The sequence below is a fragment of the Corvus moneduloides genome, chromosome 17 (assembly GCF_009650955.1).
Source record: "Corvus moneduloides isolate bCorMon1 chromosome 17, bCorMon1.pri, whole genome shotgun sequence".
NCBI lineage: Eukaryota > Metazoa > Chordata > Aves > Passeriformes > Corvidae > Corvus > Corvus moneduloides.
This window is the reverse complement of record NC_045492.1, coordinates 3,136,416-3,159,578: the sequence shown is the minus strand read 5'-3', so window position 1 is coordinate 3,159,578 and position 23,163 is coordinate 3,136,416. Positions and strand designations below refer to the sequence as shown.

The following is a 23,163-nucleotide window of genomic DNA, read 5'->3' as shown; positions in this document are numbered from 1 at the left end:
TTCCCAGTATTTGTCATAGTTATACAGGAATAAGGGGCAGTTTTTCATTTATTATTATTATTGTTGCATCTATTGTGATTTCTCCAGTAAACTGTGATCCTGATTTATCTCCCTTAGTGTTTATTCCCTCACTATCAAACGGGGGCAGCTTGAGTGGCCTCAATTTCCCCACTGAGTTTTAAACCCAGCATAATACTTAACACTGCATTTTTATCCACTTTTGGATTTACTACAGATAAATCCTTCTTGATTGCTATGGAGGATACCTGACATAAACTTATTTACCTCCAGGAGTCCTCTCTTGAGCAGGAACATCTGGTCTGCATAGGAGGTGGTGCCTCGCAGAAAACTTTCAACTGCCCTTGCTTGCCAAAACCTGAGAAACAGAAGAAAGGAGGTGTTAGTTTTGAAGCAAGGGAAGTACTTGATCACAATTCTAATTTAAATCCAGTTTCCTAATCTGTTTCATTCCAATCTGAAGCTGGGGTCAGACCTGTTGATCACGCAGAAAATCACTGGCTGTGATTTATTCTCACCTGCACTGCCACCTCAGCACAACAAAGCCAGACCTTTCCACAGCTGATTCTCAAACATTCTTAGCTGCTCTAAGATGGATGACACCAAAGCTACATCCCAGGGGTCTCAAACAGCACATCAGAGGCAAAGTGAACCCACCTGAAGGAGGATTCTGCTGGTTCCTTCTTCATGACCTGAAGCAATCTGGTCAACAAACCTCTCTTCCCATCACAGACAAGACTCCTGCAGCAGGTGGAGAAATGACAGCGTGAGTGGAAGGGCTGGGCAAGCACTGAACACTGAATCCAGTCACTGCTCCAGAGCTTTTGATAATCAAAATCTCAGTATTGAAGTACACAGTACAAATATTGTGCTGGTTCTACCAGCAGAAGAGTTCTCCTCCCTGCCCTTGGTAAATATCTGCAGTACCTGCAACACGACTTCCAAGTAAGTCCAAAAGAAAATTTTTCTCTCAAAATTTTAATGATTTCAGAAATACCAGTTCACATCTTGTGGGAATCAAGAGATAAAAAAAAAACAACAAAAAAACCCCCTACATTTGAGCTTAGGAATGAAAGAAACCCCTCAAGAAATGTAAAGGAAAGTCTGAATTCCATTCAGGAGGCACAGCAGAGTATGGAAAGCTGGATGCTACACGAGGTTGTAGTAAAAGCAGAGAGGCTGTACAACTGCAGGACTACTTGTATTGAACAGCACCTTCAGTGGAGTATCTACCTGCATTAGGCTCATGCAGAAATAATACCTTGATCTCACAGATCAAGAAAAGCAAAAAGAAAACTAGATGCTAAGGGTAAAAAACACCCCCAAGTTCTTCCCAATTAGACACAGTATTATAATTGTAATCTTGAAATCCTCTTAGAGATTCCCTTTTGGAGTGAGGTAAATCTGCTCTGTGCAGATTTGTCCATGCTGATACCCTGGGAGTATTCTGCCAAACTAAATTCTGCAAGTAATGTTCCATCTGCTGAGGTTTATACACCAGAATCGTGTATTAAAGAGCTTATTAGATCAAAATCTATCTAACAGATACTCAAATGTAACACAAGAGATTCTGTAAGTGGTTTAACATGTTAATCTAATTTAGCTTATTCTGGTTATTAGCTGCTCTTAAAATACTCTGACACTTGGATGTATTCATGCAGCCTGGAAATGGACATTATGTGTGCACAGGCTGCTCCTGAATGCCAGAACTAACACTTATTAGCAGGAGCAAGTAATGATTTGAGGGATCACAGTTCACTTTCCAGGTCTGTCTGCAATGGCTGACGTGAGGAAGGCCAGACAGGCAGAGCCAGCACATCACAGTGAAGTCTGAGCCATGAACTCAAACCCCTCATTTTAGGGTTTTTTAAAGTTGCTTTTGTTTTTAAAGCACCTTACTCTGAGCATGAGCACACCTGAGATTTGCTAATGACCATCAACATCCCACAAACCTGCACACTTCCCACTGAAAGGAGTCACTGAAATCAAAGTGTGGTGGACAGACAGAGCTCAGACAAAACAGGTGATGTCAAACTTCCAGTCTAAGTGCTTCCAAAACTCTGAAATCCGTGACTACCAACTCAATCCCCTCTCACCTGTCAGTGTTGACCACTGCATCCACTTCAGGGATGTTGGCTTTATGGGAGATTGCACTCAGCTCGTTCAGTTCCTGGCTGTTCAGAAGGAGATACTTGTTCCTAAAGCAAGACAGTGGGACAGGAAGGGAGAAAACCAGGATGAATTCAAGAGGCAAAAATGCAATTCCATGAAAAGCAGAGCCACAGGCCAACAAGGGCTGCAGGACTGGGCAAGCTGCTTTCTCCTGGCTGCTCTTCACAGTGTTCACACTCTGCTCCCTCCACCAGGCCAGCCAGCTGCTGCTGCTTGGGAAAACATCCTCCAAAATTTACCAAACGCCACTTCCAACGCTGACCAGCTTTGAGATGATGGTTCTTTGCTGACTTGTTTAGGATCTTGTGGTTTGTAAATATTTTCTTCAGGATAACACCCATTTTTAAAAAAATCTCAGCAATGTTTTGCTGAATTTCAGAGCAAAATAACTATTAAATAGCAAACTTTTTCACTGCTTCCTGAAGTTTTTCTCTACCCTATAGTGATTGCTCTTTTTAAGTAATAAATCTCAGACAGAAAGCAGAAACTGCAAAAAAAGGGCTCAGTCATCCTGGTATTTTATTATCTGAACAAACTTTACCCTGGAAATATTTAAAAACATCAGGAAATATAGAGATCCAAATAAAAATGGATCTAAACCGCAGGAATGTACATGAATTCTTTATCAAATACTGAACTTTTCATAATGAAAATCAATTATTTTGTCTGTAAAGTGAACTAAATGCAGAACAAGTCTGCCAGAGTGGAAATGTAGTCCAGGGGTTCCCTTTGCCAGACTCCCTGCCCAATGCCAGTGTGCTCCCTGAGAGTCTTTCTGCTTCCAAGTGCTCAAAATCAGGCAGCAAACATTTCTTTTCAGGAAAGCTCAGGGAGCAGAGCACAGTGATGACTGTGAGGTTCCTTCTTGCTTCCAACACTGTCATCCAGATTAGTGCCCACTGAGCCTCTCATGCAAAGCTTCCTTTGATGTGGATCAAACAGGTGTCCGCAATGAGAACAGAGCCTTTCTCTCCCTGCAATAAACAGCTCTGCAAGTTCGGTTTGGACACAATTTCACTGCATCAATATCAGCATACAAGTACTTTGCTCTCATCTTGTCCTCAGTTAACCCAGCTTATCTGTGATTTCACAGAAAGCTCATGTAATTATTTAAAACCCCCAACCAGATCCCACACATTCCACTTGCTCAAATGTTAAAGAGTTGGGAGCTGTTTTCTGCTCAAACAAGCCTGAGATCTTTGTAGCAGCCACTTAAGTAGTAACATCACCTGTAGAGATTTTACTGGAAAACCTGGAGCGATTGCCAGGCAAACAATGTCTTGCATAAAGGATTTACAATAGGTCAGCATTCCCCCCTTGTCTATGTCTAGCAGCTCCCCATTCTCAAAGCTAATATTCCACAGTGAAAAAGGCTGATATTTGAAATCTATCCAACGGGACAAAAAAGCTGCACAGAAATAGCAGCCTGGCCCTAGGAATGAGCAGCACCTGAAGTGCAACATGCCTCTAACACAGGTGTTTGTAAGGAAGTGGACACCATCTCCCAGGACTGAATTAGAGCAACAGGACACTGATGGAATGCAGGATGCAATTCCACAAGTCACAACTAACACCTCTGTAGCAGCAGCACAGCATTAAAAAAAACCCCAAGCAAACTGCATCACCCCTCCAACTGCTCCAGCAGATCCAAGTTTCCTAAGGATGCCTTTTGAAAGCAGACAGAAGCTTTCCTCCTATTTCCCTGGCTCACTGTCCGCTCTCAGTGAGAAGGCAGAGAAAGAGGAAAGCTGCCTCCTTATTCCTTCAGCCAGGAAGTGTTAACTCATCCTATACATGTTTCAGCTCATTTCAACACGAGACAAAATGGGCTGGGTTTAACCACACCAGGCATATTCAGACATGCCCACTGCAGAGCAAATTCTTAGGCTGTTCCAGCAAGAGCTGAAAGGCACATGAAGTGTAGGGACAGTGCAACATTCCCTTCACGTGGAGCCTGCCCCATGCCCATGACACCTGGAACCACAACCAGGCAAACACCACCAAGCCACAACCCACCACAGCTTCTCATACTCACTCATGGTGGTCACTGAAACTCTGAAGAAGCCTCAAGAATTGTATCTTTAAAGTAATGTCCTAAAAGGAGACAAGAAAAGTAAAAAAAAAAAAGTACTGCTTTAGTATTTCTCATCAGTTACCAAGCTGACATGAAACAGCTGAATGGAAAACCTTTCCAAATCAAACCCCTTTGGACAGCAGAGCAAGGGACTTGCATAAATGGAGAAGGCTGCACTTCTCAAAATAGAAGTGGAGATTGCCTCCAAGCCTATGCACATAAGAGGTAATCATTTCTTTTCACTGCAAAGGCAAAAAAGCTTATAATTGTACTGATCAATTCTGAATGTCTAGGTTTGGAAGGAAAAAAATAAAGAGTCCAACACAAAACCCAACCCTCCCCCTCCACCCCCTAAACCTGACTGTGGCACAATTTGTACTCTGTGTCTCTCCCAGGCAGCTTTTCTTTGAATTTTGGTTGTCTTCTACCTCTGGCTTCCAGGGTCCAGAAATTTACTCCTTTCGCAGTTCCCAAACTAGGAGAGAGGGGAGAGACTAAATTGGCCCTGCTAAATTGCTAGCACGAGCCAAGGATAGACTTCAGTGAAGACAGTAATTCCTCAAAACCTGAATGCTACCACTTCTCAAGTCATTGATTATACAAACACCCAGTTGCTCAGCACAGCTCCTCAGGGGTGTATGACAGGAAAAAAACCCAACACAGAATTCCAGAAGTCCCTCACCGGGCTGCAATCACAATTCTGGTTGTGTCCGTGCAGAACCAGGGCTGAGGCCGAGTGCTTCCTCCAGATGAGTTTGTCAAACAGGTTATTGAGGCCAGGAATGAGTCTGAACTCTGCTATCATTTTATGAACCTGGGGAACAAGAGAGGAACAAACACGTCTGCTCCAGCCTCAGACACAGATTTAATGTAGTCTGGAAACAGAAGGGCACAACGATGTTATTCTCTGACAAAACATGTGAATTCTTGTCTCAAACAGCAAGTGTTTGTGTTAACACACTAACCACAGTGCAGTAGTTTCCATTTGGTGGACATGGATGGAGAACAGACATTTTGGGATAAAGCTCTTCACCAGTGCTTCAATTAACCACTGTGTCTCTAGAAGCAGCTTTGGGCATCAGGACATCACTTCCAGCACACTGAAAATGCATCTACACCAAACAGCTGAGCTGGGGATATTCTGCTGCCACTCATCCCCTGAGTGTCCTTTCCCTTTCCAGACACACAGCTGGAGCTCAGGTAGGCCTCTGATGGCAACAAAACCCATCAATATTGGTTTTGTTCAGGGGACCTGGGCAGGAGTCCTGAGCAGAGTCCAGCAGTAACACAACCACACCACACTGCTCCTTCAGGTTAAAGGGAAGCTGAACTTAAGAGAAAAAAAATGCCAAATTGCTCAGGTTTATTTATCAGTCTGCCTGGTACATCTTTTTTATTCATATAAAAAAAGCTAATAATTTTGGTGTGAACAGATGTTCAATACCTTTCATCCAAGCTGGGATACTTTTGACATAAGGGATTTGGAAGATGAGGACTAAGGGAAATACAAAGTGGGATTCTTATCAGCTGTAGGCCTAGGACAAGCATTATTCCTTGAGATGTGGTTGCAAATGAAAACCACATGACTGGAATGTCCAACATGCTGCAAAAATTAAGTGCCCAAGTAATTGACATGTTCCTTAAAACCAACAAACGAAATCACTTAAAAATACCCCAAGTTGTCCCAAGACACAGAACTGTAACCAGCAGCATTTCAAGCAGATCATCTACTTCGTTTTGTTTACTCGGATACCTGAATGAATCAAAATATCCGAAGCTGATGCTCTTTTACAGATTTTAGTCCTAGTTTGCAGCACAGCTGATGGCTTTTTGCACTTGGCTGTAGCAACCAGCTGTGCCATCTTTATGGAAATCACATTCCTGGTGCTGGACATTTCAAGTATCACACCTGAAGAAAGCATCCAGCTCCTTCCCACCCCACCCATGCTGCCCTGACAGATTGCTCAGCTTGGAGTCCTCTGGTGCTCCATTATTTTAAAACACTCTTGGACACTGGTTTAGTCACAACAGCAGCTCTGAGGAATCTCTCTGAACAAAGTGCTCCCTATAGTGCCCCTGTCCCTCCATGGCACAGGCACAACAGGAGGAAGCCAAGCGTGTGAGCTGCCTGCAAGAGCCTCAACCCTCAGTAAAGGAAGAGCTTCTACACTCACAGTTTTAACTCCTCAATCTGCTCCTTTCCAAATGACTCCGATTTCAAATGTGTGCAGTTTAGCTTGCTCAGCTCTGAAGCTCTCACCTGACAGAGCTCCTCAGTCACATCACTGCCTTTGTATCACACTCTCTCCCAAACTCATTACAGTTCCTCTGCCTGAGGATGCCAAGACAATCCCTGCTCTATAGTCACCCTTCAAATGACTTTGGCTTTTTCCTGCTGCCATCCAGCTTCACAGGAATTGCTCTGTTGCTTTCTCAACACTAAAACTGTCTCTGCTGAGTTTCTGTGTGTGCAGTGTGGCTCCCTACAGCAGGAGCACGGAAATCAGCTGATAGCTCTTCACCATGACACAGACATGCAAGACAGCCTAGAAAAATACATAAGGAGAGTAATTTAGGGTGTGACGATAATGAGAAGGCAGCAAAGGCCCAGATCTGCAGAGAAACACCACATATCCCCAAGGGTGAGATCATCCCCAAAGTGGCAGCAGGAGGAGCCAAGTCACAGTTACCAATTAATGCAAATTAGCCAGCAATCAAGTTTAAACCAAGGATTCAGAGTAAACATTTGGGGACAGGTTGAGTTTGGGAGGCTGCACCTTGCTTCAGGCAAACACCACACCATTATGTCAATTGTTGCAGTGGACTGAAGCAGGTCTGTGATGCCCTTAATAAAATTCTATGCAAAATGAATCCAATCTAAAACCAGCAAGTCCTTTGGCTGCTCAGACTGGTACCACAGATCCTGTGCTTTTATTCCTTCACAGAAAAGAGAAACCAAAAGGCAGCTGAAATGCTTGTCTGAGTGTGCTGCTGCAGACACTGCTGTGCCTGCATTCCAGAGCTTCCCACTGAGAACAGCTCAGCTCCAGTCCTCCATCTCCCTGGCTCTCAGGAAGGGCAGTGGATTCACATCTGCCATGCAAGTCTTATGCACATTAAGGAATGAAGAATGTATCATGTGTTTCAAAGGCAGAGGATTTCATAAAACAAAACCAAAAAAACAAACAAAACCAAACAAAAAACCCCAAAAAACCAACCAACAGCAAACAAAAAACAAAAGAACAAACAACAACAACCAAAAAAAACTGGCTCTGGACAAGAAGTGTTTGGGAATGTAGTAAATCCTTCAATTCCCTCCAGTCCTGAATGAGTCCTGGGAAGAAGTGAACTGCAGGCCAGCTTTATCCTTACCTTCCCCATCTGCACAGGGGCAGAAACAGCAGATGAAGGATAAAGAGCTGTTTTCCCAGGAAATTAAAAAGTGAATTCAAATCTAGCTGTCTCAGCAGCAGAGTTTTTGCCTTGTCACATTTGACAGGAGCACACCAGAAGTGACCCAGGGAGGGAAGGAATCCAGCAGCTCCAGCTCCCTCCAGCAGCAGCAGGATGAGTGCAGGCTGCAAGCAGTTCCTGCAGTATCTATAAAAGTGCATTCAGGTGGGGCACTCAGGCAGGGATGAATTATCTGTCTTGATACAATGGAAAAAGAAGTCCCCCTAATAGATCCATGTTCTGGTAGTTTCAGTTACGTTTTGGGCTTTGTTTACATTTTATTTCATGCCTAACAGAAACAGCACTTCTAAAAGGAATGCCAACATGATTAGGAGTTGTTTATGGTAGTGACTGTGGTTTCTGAAAGAATTGCTGGTTCCCTCTGCTTCCTCTCATGCAGAATCTGATTCTTTTAATGCCAAGTGTCTGTTTAGAATCACAAAATCCCAGGATGGTTTGGGTTGGAAGGGATCTTAAAGCCCATCTCACTCCCCTGCCATGGGCAGGGACACCTTCCAGTATCCCAGGTTGCTCCAAGTCCCAGCCTTGAACACTTCCAGGGATGGGAAGCCCACAGACTCTGCTGTATGTTCAGGGTGAACAGGTCAGTTATGTTTGGGACTGAACTACAACTGCACTTGTATTCAGATCAAGAGATTTAGGAAAAGGCCCTCGGGAGTGTTTGTGACTGACACACTCAGAGGTTAATACTCAAAATAAATGTGCTCAGGCTCCTGCCCCACAACACAGCCTCTCTTGCCTAATACAACAGCCCTTCAATAACTCACACCAATTTGGCCCTGCCAGTGTCCAGGACATCTGAATGCCCCTGCCACCCCATGGTGCTCTGCTGAGCTGAGCAGACTGCCAAAGCTGGAAACCTGTCAAAATTGCACCAAGATTGCTTTACTTTTCCCTTCACAACCTGCTTTTGACCCATTTAAATGAAACCACAGCTGAGCTGCAGTGACTGGTTCTTCATCACCCTGTGTGAGGCAGGGAACAATTTTTTTTTTTCATTTCAAAAGGAAGAAAGGCAAAGGAACAGATGAGTGGGATTTCCAGGCAGTGACCAGTGCAGACAGCACTGAAGTGCATCTTCCCAGCTGCGAGTTTGACAGCACACTCACACTTTGCCAAGTCATGGCACATGCTACAAAAATCATCCTGAGGGTTTCCAAAGCAGCCAAAGAAGGGTAAGGCCTGAAGGGGCTCCATCCAAACTCATCACTCATCAGGAGAGGGGAGAACACTGACTGCAGCTCCTGCAGCATCCAGGTACACCCACACACTTCCTCCCACAGGAGGCATCCTCCTGCATCCCTCCTGCACCAGAGCAGAGGCTCTGCAGAGCACAGTGTATGCCCAGCCCTGGCCTCGTGGTTCCCAGTGGAAAGCTCCCAGTTTTCTGGGCAGGGCTGCTGGGATGGGATTGCCCAGCTTTGTACCTTGAGCTTTGCCCTGTTGTTTCAGTGTCCATGACCTCATTCATGAGCACTCAGGTTTAAAGAGATGCCAACTGTGAGCGTGACCATCCTTTGGGGCTCACCTGATTCCTCTGTCTGCCCATGAGCAGCACGCAGAGAACATAGAGCACCTCCAGCTTGTACATGATCTCGTGCATGATCTTCATGGACTGGGGCAGCTGTGTTCTTGTAGAGGTGTTGGCCAGTCCACTCTCATCTGAAGACTCTGAAAAAGATGGTGAAGCTGTGAGACTGAGGCAGCTTCAACAGGAAAGGATTTGTTACAGTTGTTACTTTTATACTGAACACTGCAGATGCAGGAGCAGCACATCTGCTGGAATTTTCTTCTCAAGTAAAAAAATAGTGATGTACAGCAAATAACCAATCTGAATTACAGGCTAGAGAAAAAATATAGCTGAAAATTTAGAGGAGATAAAATCTGATTTTTTAAAATTATTTTTCCATAATGAGCTAAATGGCAGCATCTCCCTAAAATGAGTAGGCTCACCTAAATGAATTAATAGACTACTGCACCAGGGCATGGCATAAAAGGTAATAAAAGTAGATTGGAGTTTATGAGAAGCACTTACTATTAAATCTACTTTCATTTCATACCTCAAAACCAGTATACTTAGGCCACAGTTAAATAAATTTCATAACCTTATAGAGAATTACCCTGCTAAGAGCAGAAACAGGAGTACTAAGTACTTTTGAGTTCTACCAGACATACACGGCATTTTTGTCATACCAAAGGATGAAGAAACAAACCACACACGTGCTTCAAAGCATTTTCCTAAGGTTGTATTAACACTTCCACTGGAACAATTTTTTTTCCCCAATTAACTTCTTTAATTTAGCTGGAATTACCTTTCCTTTTTAAAGGAGGGACCACGTGCTTGGTGCGAAGCATTTGAACCCAAAGTCATCAGCCAAAGTTTTACAGTAAAATGCTGGTGAAGGCACTTACCTCAGGAGGGTTATTTTAATCACTCTTTAACCTCACAGGTTAGGGCTGAGGATGCACAGCATTTCAGTGTTAGCCAGGCATGCAAAGGGCACAGATTGCTGTAGGATGGCTCCTTTTGCTAATTTCAATTCATTAAAAAAATCAGTGCTACATGAGAACAAAACAGGAGTCAGACCTAAATGTTGATATGTGAGCCCTCCATGCAAGAAAAGGGGGATCTGGACCAGATGCAAGGAAAAGCAACACGTGGCAAACCCTGAAGAAGGTTAAGACATGCATCAGCTGCTGGTGGGTGGAGCAATGCAAGCCAGGTACCTGTACTGCTCTGCTCTGCCTCCTCATTTGCCACTCTCATCAGTGCATCCAGCACGAGTGCATTGTCCAGCCAGGTGTACCACTCTTCCAGCTCCTGCAGGAAGCTGGAAGTCCCTGTAGTTTCAGACACCTTCCGTGTGGCCAGCTTGCACAATCGCTCAATGAAGCCTGGAATATTCAGAAGTGTTGCTGGGAAAAAAAAAAAAAAAAAGAAATAATTTTATTACAATTTAAGATCACCACAAGGTACCAGAACATCTACTTTAGGGAAACAGAAGCGTATGGTTAAAAAGATCTGGTTAAAAAGATCAGAAGATGGAAGAATTCAGTGCACTCTCCTGTTAAGGACTGGAAGAGAGCATCCATACCTCAGGAATAACTCAGTGTTGTTCTCCAGTCATATCAAGGAACTGATCTGGCTGAAAATTAAGCTGGCAGAAATAAAGCAGCAGCCCTTGGAAGAGGCAGCTCCACCTCCTCTCTCCTCCTTTTTCCCTCCTGTGGGGTTGGTCTGTAGTAACTGAACTGGCTCCCTGCAGCAGCTGGGAGGAAAGCTGTCAGCTTTTCCAGTACTAGGTTCCTGAATTAGTTCCTTATGGAGCAAAACAGATGGAGAGCACAGCAGCCCCAGGTGAGAGGGTTTGAACTGTGGAACTGCACCTTTAGACAGAGCAGTGCAATGACAGAAGTCAGGGCTCTGCAAAATGTTTGAGGAGGTGCATTTTGCTCTCAAGAGTAACTTAATTACAGGACCTGTCTGCTAAAGATACATGGCTAAAGCTTCACTTCACACTTGCAGGGGCAAGGAAAAAAGGACACAGAATTTGGCCATGAACGTTACATGAAAGAGTTTCTTCTCTGCAAGTATAAGCTCCCTGATAAAGTTTTTAAAATAGAATATACTGTACAGCCTTAGAATCAGTCTCTGATTGTGCCCATAAAAAATGATTAGCTCAACATTTGCTTGGCAGGGGCCTATGCAATTATCTGCTTCAGAAGCCCAGAAGCTTTTCAGCACAGTAAGAACTGAAAGCAGCAGATTCTACATTTGATGGTACTTCAACTTTTTCAATTCCTACTCATCCTTCTAGGCAAGACTTCTGCACCTGAGAAGTACTCAGCAAAGTAAGGAAAGCTGCACTGTGCCCAAAGTTAAGGCTGAGATCAAATCCACAGATTTCCAAGGCTGGTTTGGTAACACTAGGCAACATAATTAATGTTGAACATACTTCTCTTTTGATAAAGACAGACATCCTGGTCAGGACAACATCAGATAAAATCAAAGAAGGACCTGCTGCAACAGCAAGCACACTGCAGGCAGTTTTAGTTCAGGAATTCATATTTTATGGATGACACAGAATTACTGAGAGCTGCTAATGGGAAGTCCATGGCTGTGGCTGAGGCACAGAAAACAAATCCAGTTATTTTAAGCCACTCAGTTCATCAGAGAGTGCTGAAATGACAGAAATTAACCCACCTAATTAGCAACACCACATGAAACCAAAAGCTACAAAGTTTCATTAACAGGAAAGATGGTTTCCAGGAAACTAAGGGGAGTGAATAAAGAAAAATACTTTGTAAGACACAACACTTTCAGTATCCTCCAGAAACGTAACACTATATGACATTGAGAGAGGAAAACTTTATACATTGCTGAGATTATTCTGGCTTGTTCACAGCATAACAATTACCTTGATTAATTTCAGCTCGGGAAGGGCCCAAGTTTTTTTTCTGCTGGGCATTTTTGGCCAGAAGAGTGTGCTTGTCATCACTGCCCGTGTCGAGCTCTGAGATGGTGACAGCCAGGATCCTGCAGAAGTTGGCCAGCTGCTGCTGGTCAAAGCTGGATACCAGGCTTGCCAGGTTGGGAATATCATCCAGCTGGATCATTTCCTGGAGGAGGCAACACCAGCTGAGTCACATGTGATGGTCAACAAGTGAACACAAGCAGATATTCCCTGGGGAGCCCTCTGGGTTATTCCAATGTTAGCAAAGGAGCAGCAACAGTCTGAAGGCAGCTGGGATTTCCAACTGCTGTCAGGCTTAGCAATTCCAAAAGTACAGATATCCATATTTTAAATACTATTTTTACATTCGCAAAACATTTGGGGGCCTTTTTTAACTAAAAAACCCACAAAACCACAACCTAATTTAATACATAAATTATGTTTAGGTATTAGAAGTTTCAATTCTGTTTTCCAATCCTGTCTTTTCTTTGAAACTCACAGGTAAGAACTTGTGAATTATCTCTCAGTCTTTTCATCAGAAGTTCTTTTTAACAAAAAGGTGTTTTGAAAACAGCTTTCAGAAAAAAGAACCATTTTTGTTCAGATAAACTAAGCTTGTTTTTTATTTCAGGAAGTACATCAACCTCAACCTTATTCTAAACAATGAAGTATCAAGTTACAGACTCCTGACCTCCACAAAATGTACACAGACACTTCCCATTCAAGGTCTTCCCAAGGTTACACCTCTAATATTTTACTTGCATCACATCAGGGCACTGAGCTGCAGTGATGCTGGCAAGTAAGTTCAATAACCAGGTTTGTGCAGAAGATTTAAGTGCCATGTCCCAGCCTACAACTTCTTAGAGAGGTGAAAAATGCTAAGGGATACACAGGAAGCCTTCCAGATGTCAGGAAAACAAGTAAGGTATGTGAAACACAATCAGCAGGCAAGGATGAAAACTCAATTTATATGAGGTTCATTTTTTTATTGGAATTATTGGCTGTTCTTTAATGACAGTGAGGTACTCAGACCATGGGGACTCAGCTCCCATCATTCTCTGAGATGGGTAAAAGCACCACAAGTATGACACCACAGGAATAGTTTGGCTTCTGTATGAGAAGTGATTGAAGTTAACTATTTGTGTGAACAGGTGGGTTTCACATAAGCTACAAGAAGTGAGAATGGCACTTTAGAGGATTATCCTCAGCAACTCTTCAACGAAACAGCTGTCTTTCCCCTACCGGGCTGGAGAGCCATACAAATAATACTAAGAAACCAGTAACGAACCTTTTTAACTCCCAGGATATCTTCAATGAGCGTTGCAGTTTGTAGGAATGTCTTTTTGTTTGTCATCAGTGTAAACAGGAACAACACAAAGTCGTTTCTCTCCGCCAGTCGCCTCGTGACTCCTTCCGTCTAGAAAGGAGCACACACAGAGCCACTGAGAGCCCACCCTGAGCAGCCACATGGCACAGCACATGCAGGACAGCCCTACAGATGATGTGGTACTGAGTCAGCTGCTCCTGAGACCAGGAAATGCTGTGTTTATGGCAACCCAAACCATCTGCAGTCCTTGTTTGGAGTCAACGTGGCGCCTGCAACAATGCCAGGATGAGAGGCTTCACCTCAAGGCAGTTGTTTTCTTGTCTGAATCTAAAGCCAACCCTGCCTGCCTGGGCACACACCGGAGGGGCTTGGCTCTGCTTTGCCATACAAACTGTGGCCAGCTCCATGCCAGGGTCTGCAAACACAGCAGCTCCTAAACCCTCAGCACTGCCCTGTCTGAGCGACCCGGATCAAGCACTGCCCTAAATGAACTGGGTGGTGAACCCCAAAGTCAGGCTGAGGCATGCAAACCCAACTTTAAGGCTGCCTTTCATGCTCTGAGCTCTCCTGAGAGCACAGCCAGGCTTTCCTGAACTCACAACTACATCCTCACTGCTGTGCCTTATCCATGACTGACAAATTCCCAGTGCTCACAGAACCAGACTAGCTCAGATAATTCCCCAGTATTTACACTAAGCATAAGAACAGTTCATGGTGCCCACAGACCCACACCATTTCTGCCATCCTGGACACTTCTCATCCAATCCCAGCAGTAATACCAAAGTGAATTAAAACAGCAGCTAGTCTAGAAATTGCAAACTTGTTTTTTAGCATATTCATGCTACTCTCAGTTTGCAAAAGTTGCATTACCTGCAGTTAAAAAAATAAATCATCCAAGCCAACAAAAGAAGTGTTCCCTCTCTTCCCCCTCCCACGTGTACACAGATCCTTATCAGTGAGACATGATCTAGTAAGACTCAAACTCTGCAGATCAGACTGATGGTTTTGGAACAGCTCCAAGCCACTAAGTGACTCTTTTCTAAATTTTTGTTAAACAGTGTTCCCTAGGTTATGGCATAATGAGGTGTTGATGAAATAAACAATCCTGAGGATGTCCCCTTCATGCATAATCTGAGGCCTTTGTTTTTAGGCTCAGGATTTTAATGACGAGATATTTCCAGAGTCCTTTAACCCAGCACCCTCCTTTGCACTGATCTGCCACAACTGAACTGAACTAAAATCCAGCACATGGAGTTGCAGGATCCAACTCAAAACCCTTTGCCAGCCCCAGTTCTGAATAAGACCAGCTGTAGCTGGGTTTAATAGGGATACATTCCCAGCTTCAAATTTTAAGCTGGAACGTGACAAAGGCTGGCACAGCTTTCCTATGGAAACACAGAGACAGGAAGATCCAAACAAAGGAACTTAAGCTTGACAATGTGGCTAAGAAAACACATTATTTGAGTAACACATCAAAATACAGAGTGATCCTGTATTTAACTGAAGGAATTTTAATGTAAAGCTTCAGAGTAAGTTTAATTTACACTTAAAGAGTCTGTTTGTTGTCTTATCGAGCAGCACATGTAAAAAGTGACCAGGAGAAGAGTTGTACTTACACATATACAGGTGTTGTACAGTATGCTTAAACAGTCCTTGATGAGGTCATCACTTACTGCAAAGGAGAGAGGAGAGCAGTCAGCCAGCAGCCACTCCCTGCCAAGGAACACCAGCGTCCATGGGAGGGACATGGAGAGCTATGGAATGGGTGACAATTTCAGGCTGCTAGCTCAGAGCACACATGCGAACACCTTACAGGATAGAAACCACAAGAAACACTCTATACTTGAGCTGTTCACATGCTAAATTATTTTTGTACGGGGGGGGAAAAAACTACCCTTCATGCCATTTTCTCCACTGGCAACTCACACTGTTTTCTCAGCACCTAGACTTCATAAAAAACTTTCAATCTGTTTTACTGCAGCACTTTAATATTTAAAATACGTTTTCAGCACAGGCCTACAATTGTCTACAGCTCAAGTTCAAATCATTTCACCTTTGAAGTTCCCTGGCTGGCGGGCACAGGGTGCACCATGACATTCCCTTCCCTCAGAAGGGCTTCAGCAGAATCCCAAACAGGGGAAATAAAACACTGCAGCCAAGCTGCTCCAGCAGGAAAGTTGAGCTGAAGCCACTGCACTCCCTCTCCTTACAGCAATGTGGAAATGAGTAGTCACATAACAAAAAGCGTGCTGTTTTCCTGAGCTACTCATCTCCCAGGCTCTGCAGCTCCCATTACATAAACAATGTTTTGTGGCTTTTTATTGATAATTTTTCACTGTAGCTGTAGGCACAGTAACCATAACAGTTTCCACTGATTGCAGATTAATGCTTTGAATCAAGTATGTTGTGCTGAGTGCGTGACTCTCCGGAACCATGCCCAGAAACAGGTGACTCTCCCAAATCCCAGCACGGATCAGTACCACGGAGAACAAAGACACCAATGATTCATTCTTAAATGAATCAACAGGAAATTGCTGGGATGGAAAGAGAATAACAGAAAAATAGAATGATTTCTGTCTGAAACAGAAACATAAGGCAAAACTGGGGAAAAGAAAAAGATAAACCACCTATTTACTCACTTTTCTGCTTCTTTTTCTGTGTAATAAGAGTTGGTCTCATGAGAATTTCTACTAAAAGCTGTAAAAATAAGACAAAGAATTAAGGGAATGATCACTGAGATACAAATAACCAATTAATTTGTCAGTGACAAACCCAAACCTGTCTCTGCTGAAGTCACAGAGGTGAATAATGAAGGCTCTACAATCAAACCCCCACTGGTGTCAAAATCACACTGACAAATAATAGTTGCATTTACTCTGAAGAAACAGTAAGAGCTGTGCAAAATAATCTCCCACGAGCAAGTTTTAAAGAATTTGAGCTTGCAAAGAATGTAATTTCACATGCCTACAGATAACATCAAGGATGGTGATCACACATCTCTTAAAATAAGGAATCTTCAGCAATAATCTGCAAAGAGATGCAAATCTTGCCAAGGCTTTCCTTAAATCTTGCTGGGCTTCAAAAACATTTCAGGTCCAGACAAAATTTAGCAGCTCCAGATTTTATCTTAGCACCAAAAAGACACTACTTGTGTACAGGACCCTGTAGGTATATTTACATTTATATTTATATTAAAGGAATGTAACAATCAGCTTTCCAAGACCAGGACTGTGCTTCTGACTGATGCAGAACTGATCTTTAGCTGCTCTAGTCTATACCACTGGTTTAGCTTAAAACATTTGAAAAAACAGCTGTTTATTTAAAAATGAAAGTTGGCTACCAGAAGGAACTGGTGACTTCTGCAAGAACTACTGCAAATGCCCCTGGGTTTAAAACTCAGTTTAAAATCGTTGGCATCACCCTGTCAATGCCAACTCACAAGATACTTACAAGTTTACAGCTTGATCTATTTGTCCCATCTTAACTTTACTCTTCTTTTAATGAACTACTGACCCAGACACAGAGGAAACCACCTGGCATCACTGGAGGCCACATTTATAAGCACTGACATAAATAAATAGGCAACTTTTAAGAGGAATATACATTTTCGAGCAATATTTGTAGTAGCAGCTGTAGCATTAATAGGGTAGAGAAAATGACAGCATTTTTCTCTACCCTATTAATTATTACACTGCAGATCTCGTATTAATGGCTTGTGTTTTAGGAGGACAATGCACACCTCAAAGTCTGGGGTTTATGCTTTAATTCTTGGGTTTTCTGCCTCTCACCAGAGGCAGAAGGAGCAAAAAGGGAATTATGAGATCGTGCTTCTTGGAATGGGGATGCATTCAGGTATAAAATCCATGAGGTTTGTGTATCACCTCATGTGTTTGCACTCTCAGGTCTTCTTTTACATGGATTCATATAAAGGGAGGAGCCAACCAAGGTGGTTTTGTTCTTCCTCAATGTAAAGGCAGTCAGAATCCAAAAATATTTTAACTATCACACATTGTAGCCTAGGGAGTACACTGCAAACTGAGTGTCCTTCAAAGTTACTCATGTTCCACAGCTCAAAATATTGCAAAATAAAATCAGCACATGGCACACACAGCACCAGCAGATCAAACTTCTTCCCTTCAAATCCTAGAGCAGGATTTTTGAAAACACATAGCACTGGTTTCTATCACTGCCTTCAATCCCACTAAACCCACCTCTATCAGCCAAATCTCTGCGCACAGCACCAGGTAATTGCAGTGTATCTGACATTCACCATCTCCAGCCCAAGGGGGAAAAAACCAACCAAGCCCCAACCAACCAAACCCAACAAAACAAGCTGTCCCCAACACACAGAGATGCTGTGCATTATGTTAAAATCATTTCTTCAGGGAGTACCACAATTTCCCTTTAAAAACAAAGGAAATTGAAAACATTTTCATAGTGTTCTCATTTGCTTGAGTAGTTGAAAGCTTTTGCCCTCAATTGACAGGAACAACTAAACCAGTGCTCATTTCAAAACAACATAAACAGAAGCTTTAAGTAAAAGCAAGCTAAGTGTAACAAGAAATAAATAGCAAAATCTGTTTAGTTAAACTAAATAAAAAGAGACTGTCAATTAGTTCACTGGAAAATACAAATCATACATTTCTAATGAAAGCCAAGCCAGAGCCAGGCACCATAAAACTGAGCAAATGGGTATTTGTGCAATGTAGAATTAAAGCAAATAAACAAAATGGTAAATTGCCAAAATGTCCACAGAAACCTTCCAGTTCTGTTTAAAAAACTTTGCCATAGATGAAGCAATAAACAGACAACCTGGCTAAGACACAGCCCTGGTGTGCTCAAACTGCCCCAGATCCCCCAATGTTAAGTGAAATTCTCACTGCTCCAAGGCCAATTGTGTTATTTTATCTCACAACTAGGAAGCATTTGAAACTGTCTTCATTCAGAACTGAAGGTCTAATCTTTTTCAAGGCAAAAACAGAGTGACTAAAGAAATAGCCAGGTATTCTAGATTGTATAAGAAAAAAACACCTCACTTTGGATGTAATACCTTGAAAAAGACACCCTTTTCCTATTTTGATTAACAGAAAGAGGCAAAATTCTAATGCTTAACATCAAATTGGTAAAGTCATTCTGTAGCTTGAATTTTAGAAGCTTCAAAGACCTCACTGAAGGATTTCTCAGTGGGATGATTATCATACAGATCTTTTGATACTGTTGAAAAAACACACTTACATCGACTCCTCCAAACAAGTCAAATGTGTATGTGTTTGGGAAACTGGACTCTTGAGCAGCTTTTCTGTCTTCTGTGACATAAACCATGGCTTCCATCGAAAGGAGTGGAGAAATTTCCTGCATGTAGGGAATAAATACAGAGATGGTTCAAAAACAAAACTGTTCATCAGTATAAACACAATTATATTCCACTGTCTGTGCGATCCACTGACTCATCATCACCTGCAACCCCAGCTCTCACTTACCAGCCAGTTTTTGACAGATACCACCATGCAGACAGCTTAAATAATTAACAGAGTATGGAGTATGATCACAGTAGACTTTAAAGAAACCCACAACAAAAGTATCTCAAGCTTTAGGAAGAAGTGTGCAGGCAGTACCTTTAGGATGCTTTGGCACTGGGAGAAGTCGCTGTTTGGGTGGCTGTGCTCGTACAGCTTCTGCAACAGCAGGGGGATCCCATTCCATTTTGCTTGTTTATCTCTTTCCTTCAACAAGGCCTCTGTGATCTGCAATGAAGGAAGAACGTAATTCCCATGTGTCCAACGCTTCATAACCAGGAAAATAACCTTATCACCTTCCTGGAAAAAGAGCTTACAAAATCCAGTACGTCTTCCCATGCAGCAATTTATCCAGGACAGGTAACTGCAGAATTTTACAGATGTAAAGTATCTTAAGCAGCACAGACAAATATTAATCTGCTTAAAGCAGATGTCATTTAGAGTACATAATCTCATCCTGTATTTTTCTATTGATTGTGTATTTTAAAATGGGAACACATTAGTCTCTAAACAATTCCATTAGCAGAACTCCAATTGACAGGTCAGTGAAGGAGGAAATGGGTGCCCAGCCACTGTCTCAAATTACACTGGTCCAAGGTGAAGAATGCTGAGGATGGAAAGTCTTCATTACTTGATGCATTCAGCTAGAAAGGAGTATTCCCTCAGCCAAGTCCCTGAAGTCATTATTGGTCACAGTAATGACCCAAACCATGAAGATTTACAAGCAGGAACATATCAAAGACAGAGAGAAAATTCCCTCTGTAGTCTTGGGCTTGGGTTGTAGATGGAGACCACCAACTAAATCAGTAGATTTAGTGGATAAGTGTCATTATCAGTGGATAAGTGGCATTATCCTGAGAAACAGGCTGCAACCACAAAAAAGAACACCTTGGCATTTGCTACTCATATTCATCACTGTGTTTAACACCTAAAAAAAAGAAGTAGCACCACAAGACTGAAATATTCTGCTTAAAATCCATGAAAGATGTTTTGAAGTCTGAATACTTCCAGGTTAACACCAGGAGAATCTGTCAAGGAGGAGCGTAGGACCTTAAAATTAAAATTCACCATCCAGCCAATGACAACCAAGCTTTAACTCCTTTCCTCTCTGATACTTCAGAGGTACCTACACCAGCCCCAACACAGGGACTTATCACTGTACACAGGATAAGGTAAAGCACACAACAATTCCAGCAGCATTTTTGGCTGGGTTTACAAACATTTTATACGCCCTCCAAATAAAAACAACAAAATAAAGAAAACCCCAATCCTCTGGTCAGCACTTCAAAGCAAACCTTAGAAAACAGAATGTCCTGAGCTGGAAGGGACACAAGGATCACCCAGCCCAGCTCTGGGCCCTGCACAGACACCCCAACAATCCCACCCTGGGCATCCCTGGCAGCGCTGTCCAAACGCTCCTGGAGCTCTGGCAGCCTCGGGGCCGGGACCATTCCCTGGGGAGCCTGGGCAGTGCCCAGCACCCTCTGGGGGAAGAACCTTTTCCTGATATCCACCCTAAACCCCACTGACACATTTGTGGGTTTGCTCTTACTCCTAGGCCTAAACCCCTAAGCTGCTCTCATTCTGCACCTTTCTGTGGTTAAGTGACATTCCCCTCCCACCTGCTTAAATCTCGCTTCTTATTCTTTCAGCCAAGCCATCGTTCTCAGACACAGCTCAGTGCACAATTCCAAAGGGCCATTCAATTCCTGATTAGGCAATTATATGCAAATATACTCCAATTTCTGACTGAGATTTTAACCCTCTTCACTGCTTGTTATACAGGAAGACCAGAAAACTGATGGAAGCTGAGAACTCAGCCTGGTAATGTATCTAATGTGGGTCCTCACCCTCATTGTAAGATCCCCACGTACTTAGGATTCTTTTGCTGATGAAATACTTAAAATTTTAGGTAAATAAGAATTTTGAGGGTCTTGAAGTACCAGGTTTTCTTACTACAAGCAGTGATTGAAACAGCATGAGCACACTTGGGACATAAAAAGTTTTTAACTTTTCCCTGCTTTCTGATTTCTGAATCAGAGAAATCAACCAGCACTGCTGGAGAATGATACCATTTCCTTCCAAGACTGAGAAATAGCAAAGGACCAAACCAGAAAGCCAAAATGATCTCTCATCATTTGGGGTCTGGGTCAGCTCCTTGGAAGTCACAGATTCCATCTCTCCTTGAGATACCGAGCACAGAATGAGCCAAAGGAGCTCTACCACTGCCCCATCCCAGGTGTGGGAGGAGTACAAACCCCACAGGCAGTGGGAAGAACTGGATGAATTGCTGGGCAAAGTGCAAAGAACACACAGCAAAATGCCAGGGAAAGAGTCCAACTCCCCAGTCCCAGCTGATGTGGAAGATACCACAGGCAGGGATGACATGCACAGGCTGCAATCTCAGGTTCCAGTAGCACAGAACAGAATTCAGCACTTAAATGCTCTCAGGAAAGGCCAAAAACCTTTAATTAACATTAAAACCTTGTCCTGGGTTTTAACACCACATTTTTAATCACATGTATGCCTCTTGGTTTGGGGCAGGATCCATCTGAGCCATCTCTGCTCCCATTTCTGTACTAGCAGGGCTTCCTCTCCCTGCCCCAGGCTCTGAGAGGAAGCCACAGGAACCTTTCAGAACTGCAATTCTAAAAGAGCGAAGCAAATGTTTCCTTGCTCTCATCATCTTTTAACTGCTTTCAAAAGAAAAATAAAAAATAATAAAAAAAAGGTTTTCTTTCTCTTGATTTAACACATCTTTGGTTTTACTGCAAGCTCTGGCTTGTGGTCCCTGCTCTGGATTTGAGGATATTCTGGCTCGGGATATTTCCATTGTGGCCAGGTGGTATTTGCCAATGCAAAGACTTTGGATTCTGTGAAGGGATTAAAATTCAATCAGACTTTGTGGAGCTGTCTTTCTTTTGGTTCAAAAGTGCATCTCCTGTTTTCTGTAACAGCAGCTAGTCAATGCTTTTCATTTATAAGCAAAACTGATTTTCTTTTGGGGGAAATTGTACTGAATAGTCATCAAAATCAGCCCTGGGTCTTTTGGGGCTCCTTTCCTCTGTAGAATTTTTTTACCTCAATCAAGCATGAAAAGTGTAATCCAACACTGATTTTCTTCTTTTACTGAAAAGCTCTGGATAAAATGCTTGAAATCTTGCACACAAAACTTGAGAAGTTAGGTATTATCTAGCAAGAAGGAGAGGCTGTAGCAGCCCAGCTGGAAGAGGCATCCATTAAAAGCCAGGACCTCCCCAAGCGCTGGCAGCTGTCACACCTTGCTGGCGTTAGGACATGCCAGAATAAGGATCAATTACTGGGAAAACAAGAGCAGCAGCATCAAAGCCTCCCTAAGACGCAGATTCAGCAAACCAAACTGGCACAAACACCAGGACTCCACACGGTCACTTCCCAGATTGCTGCAACATATCCCAGTTCTGGCTCACAGAGAAACCCAAGGACAGCACACTGGAACTCTCTGGAGTGGTTCTGTTCCAGGCAGATCCCTGAAAACACAGTGGCACACAGCAGCTCATGCAGAGCTCCCAAGCCATGTCCCAATCCAAATTTGTCCATACAACCCCGGTTTTACACCTGTGGTTTCCTGAATGCTGTTCCCCAGCCAGGCGATCACCACCTCACCAGAACCATCCACGTCCCCCTGCTCCAGCTGTGCCAGGAAGCTGTGGCAGCGTGGATTTGCTGGAAGGGGCAATGAGAGACCTTTGAGAGGATTCAAATTCAGAGATAAAAATGTGTCACCCATGACTGTAAGGTAGAACAGACTGAGTGGTTTTCTCTTTGAAGACTCCCAAGGAACTGGAGCTCAGGATTTCCCAGAAGATTACTCCAAAGACTGTTAACTACCATAGGAACACTTTCTGACTACACAGTTTAAATAAGTTTTGTGCATAATTTTCCTTGACAGTATACAAAGGGCTGAATAAAGACACTGCATACAACTCTGCATATTTCTTTTAATTTTCTTTCTAATCCTCCTATCTTTTAAATCCTTTCAAAAATGACAGAATAAACAGCACAGAATCTCCTGAGTTGGCAGGGACACACAAGGACTGTCAAGCCCAGCTCCTGGCCTTGCACAGACACCCCAACAACCCCACCCTG

At 43.1% G+C, this 23,163-nt stretch overlaps 1 protein-coding gene across 1 annotated transcript in view; it reads right to left on the bottom strand.

Moving 5' to 3' along the window:
- TRPC4AP (transient receptor potential cation channel subfamily C member 4 associated protein) overlaps positions 1–23,163 on the bottom strand; it is a 35,636-nt gene that overhangs the window by 5,824 nt on the left and 6,649 nt on the right. The window contains exons 2-14 of the mRNA XM_032127489.1: positions 19,135–19,263; positions 18,755–18,871; positions 16,159–16,216; positions 15,136–15,191; positions 13,481–13,609; positions 12,157–12,358; positions 10,466–10,654; positions 9,267–9,409; positions 4,947–5,078; positions 4,226–4,284; positions 2,115–2,216; positions 676–759; positions 286–376 (exon numbers count right to left, since the gene is read on the bottom strand). Coding sequence (XP_031983380.1) covers positions 286–376; positions 676–759; positions 2,115–2,216; positions 4,226–4,284; positions 4,947–5,078; positions 9,267–9,409; positions 10,466–10,654; positions 12,157–12,358; positions 13,481–13,609; positions 15,136–15,191; positions 16,159–16,216; positions 18,755–18,871; positions 19,135–19,263 — 1,491 coding nt within the window. The remainder of the gene's footprint in view (positions 1–285; positions 377–675; positions 760–2,114; positions 2,217–4,225; positions 4,285–4,946; positions 5,079–9,266; positions 9,410–10,465; positions 10,655–12,156; positions 12,359–13,480; positions 13,610–15,135; positions 15,192–16,158; positions 16,217–18,754; positions 18,872–19,134; positions 19,264–23,163) is intronic.